The 13,913-nt window shown below is 48.8% G+C and overlaps 5 protein-coding genes across 8 annotated transcripts; 2 read left to right on the top strand and 3 right to left on the bottom strand.

Annotated features, from left to right (window-relative positions):
- Positions 1–104: 104 nt before the first annotated feature.
- Positions 105–953, top strand: H257_05599 (hypothetical protein; the record flags this gene model as incomplete). Its single annotated transcript, XM_009830523.1, has 1 exon — positions 105–953. The coding sequence occupies one exon, from the start codon at positions 105–107 to the stop codon at positions 951–953; it is 849 nt and encodes a 282-aa protein (XP_009828825.1).
- A 1,837-nt stretch (positions 954–2,790) lies between these two features.
- Positions 2,791–3,774, bottom strand: H257_05598 (hypothetical protein). The gene is made up of 4 exons (XM_009830522.1): positions 3,723–3,774; positions 3,434–3,658; positions 3,246–3,373; positions 2,791–3,190 (listed from the first exon to the last, which is right to left on the bottom strand). Exons 1-4 carry the CDS (start codon positions 3,751–3,753, stop codon positions 2,912–2,914), a joined length of 663 nt encoding a protein of 220 aa, XP_009828824.1. The 5' UTR covers positions 3,754–3,774; the 3' UTR covers positions 2,791–2,911.
- Positions 3,775–4,023: 249 nt separating this feature from the next.
- H257_05597 (hypothetical protein) lies at positions 4,024–9,635 on the top strand. The gene is made up of 12 exons (XM_009830521.1): positions 4,024–4,321; positions 4,390–4,573; positions 4,651–4,713; positions 4,956–5,674; positions 6,000–6,136; positions 6,639–6,887; positions 7,119–7,276; positions 7,417–7,555; positions 7,898–8,038; positions 8,334–8,478; positions 8,836–9,227; positions 9,281–9,635. Exons 1-12 carry the CDS (start codon positions 4,033–4,035, stop codon positions 9,527–9,529), a joined length of 2,865 nt encoding a protein of 954 aa, XP_009828823.1. The 5' UTR covers positions 4,024–4,032; the 3' UTR covers positions 9,530–9,635.
- Positions 9,636–10,115: 480 nt separating this feature from the next.
- On the bottom strand, positions 10,116–12,217 carry H257_05596 (hypothetical protein). The gene is made up of 2 exons (XM_009830520.1): positions 11,400–12,217; positions 10,116–11,347 (listed from the first exon to the last, which is right to left on the bottom strand). Exons 1-2 carry the CDS (start codon positions 12,147–12,149, stop codon positions 10,181–10,183), a joined length of 1,917 nt encoding a protein of 638 aa, XP_009828822.1. The 5' UTR covers positions 12,150–12,217; the 3' UTR covers positions 10,116–10,180.
- An 18-nt stretch (positions 12,218–12,235) lies between these two features.
- Positions 12,236–13,851, bottom strand: H257_05595 (hypothetical protein). 4 transcript variants are annotated; one of them, XM_009830516.1, is made up of 5 exons: positions 13,202–13,851; positions 13,046–13,121; positions 12,860–12,990; positions 12,651–12,809; positions 12,236–12,586 (listed from the first exon to the last, which is right to left on the bottom strand). In XM_009830516.1, the coding sequence occupies exons 1-5, from the start codon at positions 13,763–13,765 to the stop codon at positions 12,407–12,409; spliced, it is 1,110 nt and encodes a 369-aa protein (XP_009828818.1). In that variant the 5' UTR covers positions 13,766–13,851; the 3' UTR covers positions 12,236–12,406. The 4 variants fall into 4 exon arrangements, with proteins under 4 accessions (XP_009828818.1, XP_009828821.1, XP_009828819.1 ...); XM_009830519.1 differs by having other exon boundaries at positions 12,651–12,990; XM_009830517.1 differs by having other exon boundaries at positions 12,236–12,809.
- Between the last annotated feature and the right edge of the window lie 62 nt (positions 13,852–13,913).

The following is a 13,913-nucleotide window of genomic DNA, read 5'->3' as shown; positions in this document are numbered from 1 at the left end:
TACATAAAATCGGTTGTGTATCACACAAGAACCATGTACTGTACACTATAGGGGGGGACAGTCATGGCGTTTTCGACCCACCTTCATTTGAAGATTGAACTTCAATGGCACGAAGTCCACAACGAAAGGCACGACGAGCTACAACAGCCAGACGTACGGCCACGGTGTCGCCCAGTGAACGCGGCACCGACGATGAGACTCAAGACGAGGATCACACCCAGGTCCCGCAACTTCCAAACAGCGACGCGCCAATCGAAGGCAGCGACATCGCACGTCCATCCAAGAAGGCTAAGACTGCTTCAACTCGAATGAACTCTGGCAACATCGTGGTTCGAGGATATGATCGGAGCCGCAACATTCCAATCGATACGGACGCGGCACACGGTGCTTTCTTGTGCGAGAAACCCGACGGGGACGCAGCACTATGGGCGAGTTCCGGCTACGGTGGCAAGGCTCTACGAGACCAGTACTCGCATACGGCCATCGAGACAATCGATGACATTCGAGTCGCTATGAGCCATATCGTCAAAAGCAAAGACCAGACATGGGTTACGTATGGCCAAGCGATTGAAGCAGCCAAGAAGGGCCACAACGTGGGTCACCAGTTTTTGGTGGCCTGCTACCACAACGGCTTACCGCCTCAATACGCGTGGGTGAGTCGCATTCGCAACCCGGCCAACGTCACACAAGCAGCTATTGGTTTACAACAGATGTTCCGTTCGGATGGCGTTGGTGTAGGCAATGGCGAGATTCGAGCCATCAAGACACCCTCGACCGTGACCATGCCCTGGGCGGCCACGGAAGAAGATGAGCCAGTTGCTGCTTCAGTGGAGGATTTTACGCACAAGGCGCTACGCACCCTCGTGGCCAGCGTGGAGATGATGGTTCAAAGGATGCAAGGTGGGCGTGGCGGCGGCTATCGACCCAGCAATGATCGGTCGACCCAGCAATGATCGGCACTTTAGTCGTAGTCGAGGCTCTATTACGCCTCCCCGACTATGCTGGCACTGCCAGTCACCTAATCACTTGCACCGGAATTGCCCGAACTTGACCGTCCCCACCCACAGACCAGCTACAAACCATGGCTCGTATCAGAAAAATTAAGGGCAGAGTCACCCCGAGTCTGCTGAACTGGCATGGGTTTCCAAACGCAGTAAATTTGAAGATATTTTAAATATAGCCAAACCATCTACCATTGCTGCGGCGAACGTCGACAAACATAAAAGCAGGTCACAACAACTGCAAGCAGCCTCGCGTCGTGTCTTGATACTGAACAACCGCTGAATGGCATACGAAACCCCAGGACTACATCGGGCTGTCCACTTGGCATTGGATCATGGGCGGCGTCGCCATGGCCGCACGCAAAAGTACACAGACAGCTATTCCACGAGCTGTGTGGGGTGCAAACATGGCAACGAGTCGCACGTTCCTGTGAAAAGGGCGGGGGGGGGGTACGTCGAGGGATGTACGGGAAGTGAATGTCCCTCCACAAGTCCGATGCGTGGAGGGATCGACCGTCCAAGACGGCACATCACATCGTCGTCGAAGTCCATGTTGTGTGCCGAGCATGACAGGTCAACTACTCTTAGGCAGAGATTTCATGGATCAATACAGCATGGCCTTGTGCGAGCTTCACTTGTCGTCAACGGGACCCCGCTGAGCCACGAATTCAAGGTTCTGGATATGGTCGACGTCACTATCCATCGATGCGGTCGAGGGGTGGCTGACCAATGTGAACGCCGCCGTGGGCGTCAGCGCTCTACTACCTATGGAAGAGGCCAGCCATTCATCTGGGCCATTTGAATCACGACCAACGCCTCGTACTGCGGCGATTTCCCCAATTGACACAAGCTGACGCCTTGGTATTACCAGCGGCAGTGATGGGCGTCGAACATGCCATCAACACTGGCACGGCTCCTCCCGCCCAAGAACGACCAATACCGGTGTCGCCGTGCAGAAATCGTTGATTTACTGTTAGTTAGGGCCCGTCTGGCAACATTTCAAAAAGAATATTCCATTTTCTCGCAAAATGGGATAAACGACAAAATGCCATTTTCAAAATGGAGGTAAAAGGCCCATTTTGGAATAATATCGCGTTTTGGACCACTTCAAGAATTAGATTCAGGCTAATGGTAACGGCATGAACAATCTTCATATCGCTCGGTTGATCTGACGGTTTGCCAGACGGGCCCTTATTACGGAAAGACCTCATTGAATCCGCCAGTGGCTTTTCCCATCGACGGATCAGCGTGGTTTTGCATCGATGATCGGACCCTCAACGCAGTGACAGGGTGCGACGTGTACATATATCCATCCCCTACCTCGCATTCACGAGACCTTGAAGCAGCTTGGTGGCGCCAAATGATTTACAACCTTGAACTAGTCGTCGTCGGGCTATTGGCAGATACATGCGTATGAGCCCAGACGACATGGACAAGACAGTATTCACAAGCAAGTACAGAATGTACTCAAGAGTAGACGCTAATTACGGCGGCAGCTGGGGGCTACTTAGTTCGTTAAGCACACTTCACTCACTTTGAATCATACCCTCTTCTGACTACGTACGTACATCAAGCACAATCCGGCGTAGCTACAATGTACTGTAGTACTAGGCAAACACTGAACCTTCACACTGTATGATAGGATAACGTTAGTGCATCGAAGACACACCAATTGGTGGTGTACCGCCTCGATCAAATCAAGTACTTTAGCACCGGTGAATCATTTAACGTCAAGTTTTACGTTAACCTTACGTTGTTTTTCATTGATATTGCACACGCGCTATTAGTAAGGGGTCCTCCTATTATTAATAGTATTTATTCTACTATGCCCGAGGGATAGTAAAGGCTTTGATATTATAGTAAGCTACTTCCAAGTAGTAGTACTACATACTTGCTCGAATAATACCCAATCACGAAAACACGGCAGTATGCCAGTGCTCGAGCGACGCCAAGACGATGTCGGCGTCGGTGAATCGGGCGGCAATGTCTTTGCGGTCGTAGAATCGCGCGTCGGGGACCGCCACCACTTGCATGCCAGCTGCGCGGCCAGCCAGGACGCCGTTCGGGGAGTCTTCAACCACCACACACGTCGACATGTCGGTGATGCCGAGGCGGGCGGCCGCGGTGAGGAAGATGTCGGGGCTGGGCTTGCCATGGAGCACTGCCGGGTCGTCTCCGCATACGATCACCTACACTAAATGATAATGCGGACGAACAAGCACACATATGAAAGGAGGAGGTGACCTCAAATCCTTCAAACAACGACGGATGCACAGAGCGCTTGTTTGCGACCGCTTTGGACGTCGACGAGGTGGCCAACGCCACCTTTACGAGCGGATTCGTCTGCAGGCGCTGCACTAGTTCCAACGCTCCTACAAGTGACACATGAGATGGGGATGCACACATGCGAACTTGGACAGGTGTGTGTGTACCCGGAAGCAATACACTGGACGCAACCTTCGTAGCGAGGATAGCATGCCATTGATGGGCTAATTCTTCAGGCGAGATGGTCAAGTGTAGCTCGTCGACGACAATCCGAGTCCACTGATGGCTTGGCATGCCGAGGATGCGCTTCTGCAGGTCCAGGGTGTAGGTCGGACCTGCGATTTCTATCAACGTTTGCACGCTGAGCATCTCCGAGTCAAGGAGGGTCCCATCTACAAAAGTCACATCATCACCACATGCCGCTCGTGGAAGGACAGTGCATCGTCGTAGATCTACCGAGGTCGAAGATGATCGCAGCTACGGGCATGGTCCTATCCTACAGTACCGGTCAAGTTGTCAAATGCTTTGATGAGTTGTGTTTTGGCGAATGTTGGTCTACACTGTGTGTCAATGGATCAAATTCGAGCAAAAAGCTTCCAATTAAGGTCGAAATACGACCGAATAATGGAAAATGCCTGCACTTTTTACCCTATTTTTTAAATTAATCGTCAAATGGCGAAATTATTCACAGAATAATCACATATTTTTGCGAATCCATGAAAAATCATTTGCAGTTGTATCCCAAATATGCGAAAATACTGAATCCATGTCGACTATCCTGCCGAGCGATGTCACCGACGATGGCGGCGGCATGACGTCGAGCGCGTTATCACATCGCGACCGCCTGGTGCAATTCTACACGGAGCATAATCCGTCGAAGATACCCTCCATTGAGTCCCTCCTGAAAAAGTACGAAGGCGACGAGGAAGCGCTGATCCAAAAGGTGCACCTGAAGTACGACGTCCGCGATGTAGTGTCGCATGAGGCCGTGGACGACTTGTTTGAAAACGAACGGTATTCCTACCTCACCATGTCGTTTGGGAGCACGTATCCAGGTACATGTAGTTAGTCCATCCAGATCTTGACTCCGCCACCCCCTCATCCATCGATCGCTACGCACAAGGGCACTTGCTGGTCCTCGATCGAAAGCGATGGAGTCGTGCGAGCGGAAGTCCATCGTCCCAAGACATGCATCAAGTTGAACTCACGCTCCCGGAAGGCTATGAATGGACAGGACCGTGGGAGATTGATTCCTCGTATTGCAACTGCGACCGAGAAGGGTGGACATATGCCTTTGATTTCTCCAAGTACGACTATCATCTCATGCATTTCACTCCTTCCACTCCCCATTATGCCTACTTACCCTACCATCATATTCACATAGCTTCAAGTACATGCTACTCAACGACGAAAGCCACGACACGGCAGGGATGGCAGACTACGTTCGGTGGGTCAACGTTATTATATATATATATATTCGATCAAATATATATTTATTATATACCACGTCGTAATGTTATATGTATGCATTCCATCACATATATATGTATTACTACTTAGTATACACTACGTCACCTACTAGCGTTTTCTATACATAATAGTGTTCGATCAACGATACATACTATTCCGTCAAATATATATATATATATATATATATTATATATATATATGGTGAAACAATCTTCATAGCCGTCGCCGATGGATTCGCCGCCGCCGCCGCCATCTCCCCTTATCTCAAGCCGCCCCCGCCGTGCCTTCCACCGAGTCGGATGATCCCATGAACTCTGTCGCATCCTCCTCCACTTCCCCGTCTCCAGAAGTTCCACTAATATCGAGTCCATCACTTCGATACTTTCCACCCTCCATGTCCCCAGCTGAGCTTGAATCCGCTTGGATTTATCATCTCCATCAGTTAAGCCATGCCCAGGCCAAGATACACCGCGTAAGCACGGCCCGCGTCGTTCGCTGGCGCCTCACCAAAGCCAAACTCCGCGCGCAACTGGCCACTCTACCCCACAAAACACTCCAATCCAAGCGAGATTTGGTCCAACGGGCCATCTGGTTCCCTCATGAGAAAGGGTACATCTGGCGCGCCAGCGTCGGCGGCATGTTCGTCGGGCTAAAGGACTTTTGGGTCGAGCGGCTCGAGCTCTCGTTTTCGCTGACTTGCACGACGTCGCACGTGGTCGTGATATTCCACGGAGCGTTCTGTGGCCAGTTCGACGGGGTGAAAGTGAAAGGAGACAAAGGCACGCGGATTCCAAACGCCAAATGGACGCAAGTAGACGTGGATATGCACTTTCGTGGCCATTGGATTTTGAACTACCAACAACAAAACCATGGGTGGACATTGGATCGATCAAACTCGACTCCCGTAGCGTTTACCGCCATGGCCATGCAATATCGAGGTCATTATCGTAGATGATTAGTGTGACGATCGTACTACATATTCGTGGCCATTTAGAATGTTTCCATCAACCGACGATGATGCAAATATATATATATATATATACTTGTGAAGAAACCACACTGTTCGTGGCCATTTGGGATATATATATATATATATATATATATATATTAACAACAATGAACAACATAAACCTCGTTCTTTTATTGGTACTAGATTAAAGCGTATATGGCTTCGAACAAAAAAAGATTATTTTTTTAAACTGGGATTAATTTTCTGAAAATATGATATTTAATCTATTTTTAATTAATTTTATTTGTGCGTAGGGGGCCTAGGAATCCCCGATGCGTTGGCCCAGCTTGTATTAGAAGAGATTGCCACGCATTACATCACTCACGTAGTGACGACGTCGCTGCCGTCCGACTTGGCTGAGCTCCTGCTTCGACCTGGTAGTGGTGTCGAGGTATTGTTGACAAATATATATATATATAATAGTGAGTTTCGAAATATTTAATAGTATACATGGTGTGTACCTTTGATGACCTGCCATTTTTGGATCGCTGGAAACGATACAAAGTCGACTGCTTGGCGACGACGCCACATGTTTAGTGTAGGCGCGTATATATATATATATATATATATATATATATATACATAAAAAGGTAATCGATACATATATATATTAGTGTAGACGTGATATATACATATATATACATAAATCGTAATTCCATATATATATATATTATATATATATACCTTCTGGAGTGTACAGATAGGTAGGTACACAAGTCCACCAACCATCCTGTACGAACACAACGTTTGGCGATTCCATATTGACGACACTATGAAATAATATTATTCACGAAAAAAATATCCCCTGTTTTGAGATATGATTGAATCCTACTGTACAGTAGTATATATTAATATTCCTAAAAATCCAAAGCCCTAATTAATGTGGTTGTTAGTTGGCAGGGGAAGTGGTCGTGGACGGGTTGGACCTTGCGACAACTGTCCATGGCTCATTCCAAGACTCCAAAGAAGATGCAAAAGAAGGAGATGAGAATGTAGCCAGCCAAGTGCTGCATGTGCTGGGGCTCACGCGGCCGCAGCTGAATTTGCTCGTTCTGACTCGACAATACAAAGGCCTAGATGTTTTATTTCCGTCGCTGGCTCAGTTTACGACATATATCCGACAACATACTCTCGACCCAGGGGTACATACAATCCTACGAGTGTGAAAAGCTACGACTTGTGACCTGTCAGCCTATATTTAAACTGTTTTGGCAACGTCGTTTGTTGGTTTTGTATAATGAAAGCAGTATAAAATTTATATATATATATTGTGAGAGGCTGAATGTTGGTTGGATTGGACTTGTAGTCAGACAACATATATATATATATATATATATTGTGAGAGGCTGAATGTTGGTTGGGTGGACTTGTAGCCACATGACCAAGACGGGGTCGCTGGGTTGACGGAGATGTGGGCTGTGACGTGGGATCGATTGCTGGAGCTTTTGCTGCTACAGTGTCACAGCCAACCAACAGCCACATCAGACAAAGTTGCCGCCATCTCATTTGGCTCGTTGATCGACTCTGCCAAGTACGTGTGACTTCGAGTACTGAAACACGAATTTAGTGTATATATATAATATATATATGAAAAATAGATGACATCCATATGCAGATTCGAGTTTAGCCTTGTACAGTAGTGTTTGTTTATTTATATGGGGAAGTGCGTAGACGCCACGCCCTGCAAAAGCAAGTGCCCGTGCGAATAAATTTCACTCGACTCAAGTGTCACCTCCACCTACCCACGATGCTCGCGACGCTGTCGTCGTGGATGGCCCATGCAGCAACTTTACGCGTTTCGAAATCCACGGTAGGTTGCTATATATCTTGCAACCTCTAGTGTGCGTGTTGATATATATATATATCAAATAATATATATTATATAAGGAATGAATATGGCCAGACTCGGTTCAATCGAATCGCGCTGACGAAACCGGTCTCTCCCATTGGTCACTCTGAAATTACTGTTTGCTGATTGGCTACATTATTATTGTTACTTTGTGTTTGTATCCGGACAGCCAATAAAATATTTCGTGGCGACATTTTGTGAAATCGGGTTTTTACTCATCCAATACTTAATATTGGACAATATTAGTGGCAAATTCATCCTAGTATGTATTCCAGTTGTTGACGATATATATATTTGAAATAGGGAGGCGCTAAATTGATGGGAATTCGCGTGGGTCGGAAACCCTCGTCCCCGTCTCACCCCTCTTGTCCCCATCAGGACAATGCGATTCCACCAGCACTGGGAGATGTCCAGCGTCTGTTGCAAGCGTTTACAAGTGCCTTGGTACTATTTATTTTCTTTCTTTCAGCCAAATATTCGATATATATTATTTGTGTGTGGGCTAAGTCGCCAAATTCCATCGATATGTTGTGTGTATGTTGAAAGGGTTTTGATTGGCCAATCGATTTGTGTTGGGGATGTTTTGATTGGTCGATATATCGATATATCAATTTGATGGGCTGCTTCCATCGATTGAGCTCGAATCGATTTGACATGATACTATTCGATTAGCATTTTTTTCGAGTGTTGGCACAGATCGTGTTATATTTGGCAATGCTAACAATGGACAATTGTATAGGAGTCTGGCTTTGTGCAGCACTTACACATGCACATGGAAGGCAAAATCACGGGCGGAACCAACATGAGTGATGCGTTGATGCGGGTACAGCTGAAGCATGTGACACTCGACGCCCGAGGACCCGTCGATTGGACGTCGTCCCTAGGTACATTTGCTCCCCTTTCGGTCCTAAATATTATGTTTCATCTAAATTGGCCAACCGAACAATATATATATATATTTTTTTCTTGATTTGGTACGAATTTTCAATACCCTTTTGTTCAATCGAAGCACGCCAAGACTACTAAAACCCCGATCACAGAGCGTTCCGATTGGTCAATCTGAAAATACTCTTCGCTTTGATTGGCTACATTATATTTTCCGTCGTGCATTCTGTGGTGTCGGGAAAGCCAATCAAATCTATAGATTTGTGAAATCGGTTGTACGAATCGCACAGCATATTGGGAAATATATTTGTGGCAAATTCATAATATATATTATATATATTCTATGTTTGTTGTAGCGTGGGCCAGATCCATTGGACGGGTGGTCGTTGTGAGCCCGTCCGACACGTTGCCATCCAGCGTCACAGTGACGTTTGAGATGAAACCCCATGTGACAACGTTATCACCGTCCAGTGTCACAGATATAGTCGACCCTGCGATAACGGCCACGCTGACCAGCATCCAGTCAAAAGTGGTGCTGGATGCGACTCACTTGACTGGTGACGTGGCAGTTTGTACGATCGACTGTCTCGACCAATCACCATCTGTGTGCAATACATTTCGCATGCTCTGGCATGACGCGCTTCGGGCCAAGTTGAGTGTCGGCGCAGTTCACGTTGTGGCGAATATGCGGGCGATGTGCGACGTGGTGATGGATCAATGGTTGCACCCGTCTACGACGACATTGCACGTACGTAACTTTTGGACTCTGTCACAGAAACTTGTTGCTCACGGACCCAGTAGACGTCCACAAGGCACTGGCTAGCCAAACTCGTGCAGAAAACGCTCAAGTACTGCCTCTCAGATGCGCTATTGGTGGCTTGGAGCGTCGAGACCTCGCTAGACGAACACCTCATGTGGACATGCGACACCGTTACTGCCGACCACCCGCAGCCGTTGATGTACTTTGACCAGCTACAACTACTCACGGTCCTCCATGACGTGGACGAGTTGGTTGCGTTTTCTATTCACTTGCAAGACAGCCCCACATGAGATTGTGTAGGTTTCGACTACTACGGTACTACTGTACCGTCGGATGAACTAGATTGGCCCATCAGTCGTTTTCAACGACATAACTATCATACACCAAACGTGAAATATTATTTGTGTTGTGAATACTATTGGCTACAAATATATTTCCCAATATTCTCGAACAACTGATTTCACAAATCTCGCCGCGATCGATTTGATTGGCTTTCCCGATGCCGCACAAAGTCAAAAGAAACAATAATGTAGCCAATCAGCGACAAGGATTTTTTTAGATTGACCAATGGCAGCGATTTGGTATTCGAGTGAACGGGGTCCGGATATTCGTACCAAATCAATAATACTATTAATAGTAGTAAACTAGAAGAGTAAAGTTCAGCTCTAAACAAAAATTCAACCTACAAACCGTATTACCACGGTTGATAATTATTGAAAACGAACAATAATAAAACTATTAATAGTTTGAATTCTCGCTATTATTATTAATGACAATACTCCAGAGCATTACTCAAAATAGTACTAGGACTGGGGGGCACTACTAGTAGTTTATAGAGTAGTAGTACTAACTATACCAAGTACGACATCCAACACTGTACAGTTGAAACGGGTTTCAGTCCCGGTCAAGGTGCTTTTTATTTTATATTTTTTAAATCTTTTTTAAATACCCCCCTGGCGACTCGTCCCAACGACCAGCATCAATTCCTTTTGCGAAATCAAGTGCTTCAACTCGCCAATGCGTTTCTCCAATCGTCCGATATGCGACTCCGCCACCGCGACGGGATCCAGCATGGTCGGCGACACGACCGCCGCCGCCGCCGTCGTCCTTGGACCGATCTCAATATCTCCATCTCGTGTGGGGGACGATGTCAGCATGGCAGACGATGGCAACGGGGGGGGGGATGGGGGGGTCGCTGGTTCCAGAAGGGTGGGGGGACCCATGGATTTGACAACGTGCTGCTGCTGCTGTTTTCGCAAGAGCAGCTCGGTTTCCCGGGCGGCAATCTTGAGCTTGAGTGTCGCAATAGGGTTGGCTTCCTTCTCCATCGACTCAACTTGCTGCATACGTCTGCGCATGTTGTTACAGTCCGCCGTCGACAGCTGAATCACGACCGTCTGCGAACATGCCGTCAGTGGCTTCAGTCCGCTCGATCGAGGGGGAGAAGAAGCATGGGAAGGTCTTGGCCATTTCATCACATGGGGGGGGCCAAGTGCCATCTTGGATGAACCACATGGGAATGCGGTCGACGGAACGTCGGCGACGGGCATGTCGGCGGGCGGCGATTCATCTGTACGACCAAGTTGTCGTCCAACTACTGGAGCCGCATTCTGCTCCGGGGGGGGGGACCCTTTGGCTTTTTTCACAGAGCGTTTCACAGCATTGCGCAGCGTTTCAAGCAACGACAGGTCGTCCAAGTGGCCATTGGAATTTGTGGGGGTGATGTCCACGGGCGGCGTCACGGCGGCAGACGCTTCGTGTTGGGGGGTCGTCATGGAGGATGGAGGTGGAGTAGAGGCGATAACTCGAGAGGCGTTCAATGCGGCACGATGATCTGGCGACGATGAAGGCGGCGGCGAAACGCCGACTGCTGGATCACATGGCCCCGACGGTGGATGCATTGAACCCATGAATTGCCCAGGAGAAGCATGTTGGAGATGGCTGGTCGATGGAAACGGCGATGGTAGCGGCGAGTCGTCCATGACGACATTATGTCGATGCACGCGGAGAATGCTGGTCTCTGGAGGAGGTAGCGGCGGTGGCGGCATGTGACGGCGTGCCAGGCGATCCTGGGGAGATGCATACTGTGCGTACGGACTCGTCGTGTTCTACCATGTGTACATGAGACAACGTCGATTGGATGATCCATAGTGGATGTACGGTGGTCAACGGTGACGGCGTCGGGGCGGTATAACTCATGGACTCGTGCAGCTTTCGTTTGAGTTTCTTTTGCTGTCGCTTGGACATGGGGGGATATATGGAAGGAGACGAGAGGGTCTTGGCGCGCAGCGCGGCCTGGCGACGCGCGACTTGCGCTTCCCGAAGGTACGTCGCCTCCAACTGTTTTTGCCGCCATGATGCATCTTGTTCTAACTGACTTGGATCGTCCGAGAGCTCGCCTTCTTCGCGGTTTGCAAACGCGTCGGTAGAGCTACCTTCTTCGTACTTGCTCTTCATGAGCACCGCGCTCATGGACGTGAAGAACGCACTCGCAGCATCGTCCGTGGAGTGACCGTCATTCACGACGTCGTCGTCGTCCTGGGATAGATCGATCGCATACGGCGGGGTCGTTTGGGGGTGATGGGATGAAGGAGGCGGAGCAGCCTCGTCGTCGGCATCTTCCTCCGACTCCAAGTCCTTGAGCACGGATTCCAACGCGCTTGCCACATTGACGACGGAGGTTGTGTTAACATCCTCTCGATGTTCAACCACTGGCTGAAATGGCTCGTCTTCTTCGATCTCCATGGGTTCATCCAGTTGATGGAAGTGGTGGTCGTCGGGGGAGTCCGGCTCGTTGATGTCATTCTCGCCGCGATCTACTGTTCGATGCTGCAGATGGACAGGGAAGTCGTCGTCTTCGTCGCTGCTGCTGCTGCTCACCAAGTCAACTACGGAGGGTTGGCGGAACATGTGAAGGACTGGCGGCGGGCGCAGAATGCTCGGCGGCACGTAATTCGAACGCAAATGTATTATTATTGGAGCCTCTCCCCAGAGTAGTTTTTTCTATATTGTTTTAATTGTAGTGTCTCAACCTATGAGACCTGCATTTTATTTTTCAGAATTTTAATTCGATTCCACTTCAACCATTTCAATTGGTTGAAATAATTTCTAAATCCACCAATCAAACAACGTTCTGTCGAAACTTCGAAATTCTCGCGTGGATCTTGTCAAATTACTTCTTTCCATTCGCTCCAGCATAAATCCACTTTGGCGGCGGCGCTTGCGGCCTCGACGTAGAAGGAGGAAGCATGCTGCTGCAAAGACTCGTGCGCCAGTAGTGCTCTAATGGCCTCAGTCGTTGCACTCCACTCCATCGCAATGATCTCCACGCCGTTGCCTGTCGCGTTCTATCATTCACAAGATGTTAATGGCTTTAGATTGCTTGCGATGGCATTTTGTATCCTGGCGCACCTTGATATGTGAAGCAGCTTGCTTTCCGAACAACGTCTTGGCTTGGACGGGCGAAACGCGGAATTGCCGCGTTTGAATCAACTTAGGCATCGCCTCATGGTTTCCACCAGTGTCGACTGTAGCATGCGTCACCAGCTGCCGCGCCACTTCAGAGTTCCCCTATCACAACACGCCGATCATGTCAACTCAAGTCTCCTTGATGTTCGTACCGTCGACACGCACACGAACACGACTTTGTCCGGCACACGAGCAGGCAACCCTAGCACTAGTGGCACGATGCTGCTGTCTTCGACATACCCCACGTCCGCAATCACTTGGGGTGGTAATTTGGACAGCACGTCTACGCATTCCATTAGGATATGCCATTCCTCGACCTGTATGTGGTGCACTCTTACGGGTCGCGTCCGCCATTTCTCCCACAGTCCAGTTGCCGCCGCCGCCACCGCCTCCAGACGGTGTAAAGTCAAATATCTAGCAAAACAAACATGAATGGTTGTATATTAATATATATATATAATAAATACAAAATTGACAATATCTTGACATATTACCTCGCTCCATTTGTTGTTCCATACGTTAAACTTGGCCGCGTCCAATTGGTGTTGCAGTCCTATGTACGCACTGGCGAATGGCCGGATGCGGAGCTTTGCGGACGACTCGATGATGGGCGCGGTGGTGCTGAAGAGCGCGATGTCCATGTCGACACAGTCGCGGGCCCGGAACTGCTGAACGAGGCACACGAGGGTGGAGTTGGAGCAGTTGCGCACAAAGAGACTGGCGGTGCACGGCCCGATGAAGATTGTGCACCCATGACACTCGTCGATTTGGACGGACGTGCACTGGTCCAGCACAAACACATTCGTGCCGCGGCAGTCCTCGATCAGGAACTGCTGGCCATTGATCGTTCCCGGTCGTTTGACCACTGTGGCGTCGGTTTGCTTGGACACGATGTAGTCCTCGCGGTTCAACGTCGGGTCCTTCCCAAAGGTCATCGGTGGCTCGTTTGTGGATGACTTTGCGTCAAGGGATATAGACTTGGCACTCTGAGTGACCTTTTTCGGCGGCGATTTGCCTCCACGGCGAGTTGTCCGCGCTGCCGCCAACTTGTTCCCCATCGAAATGAAATGTGAGCCAAAATTAGGCGAAACGGTCGGGCCGTATCAAATGTGCTATAACAAATATATAAAAAATTGCTAAGCGAGATTAAGCTGTATATAAATATTGAGCAAATCTCCATTAATAAGTTTGTATACAAAAGTGATT

The sequence above is a fragment of the Aphanomyces astaci genome, assembly GCF_000520075.1.
Source record: "Aphanomyces astaci strain APO3 unplaced genomic scaffold supercont1.10, whole genome shotgun sequence".
Lineage (NCBI taxonomy): Eukaryota > Oomycota > Saprolegniomycetes > Saprolegniales > Verrucalvaceae > Aphanomyces > Aphanomyces astaci.
This window is presented reverse-complemented; position numbering and strand designations above follow the sequence as displayed.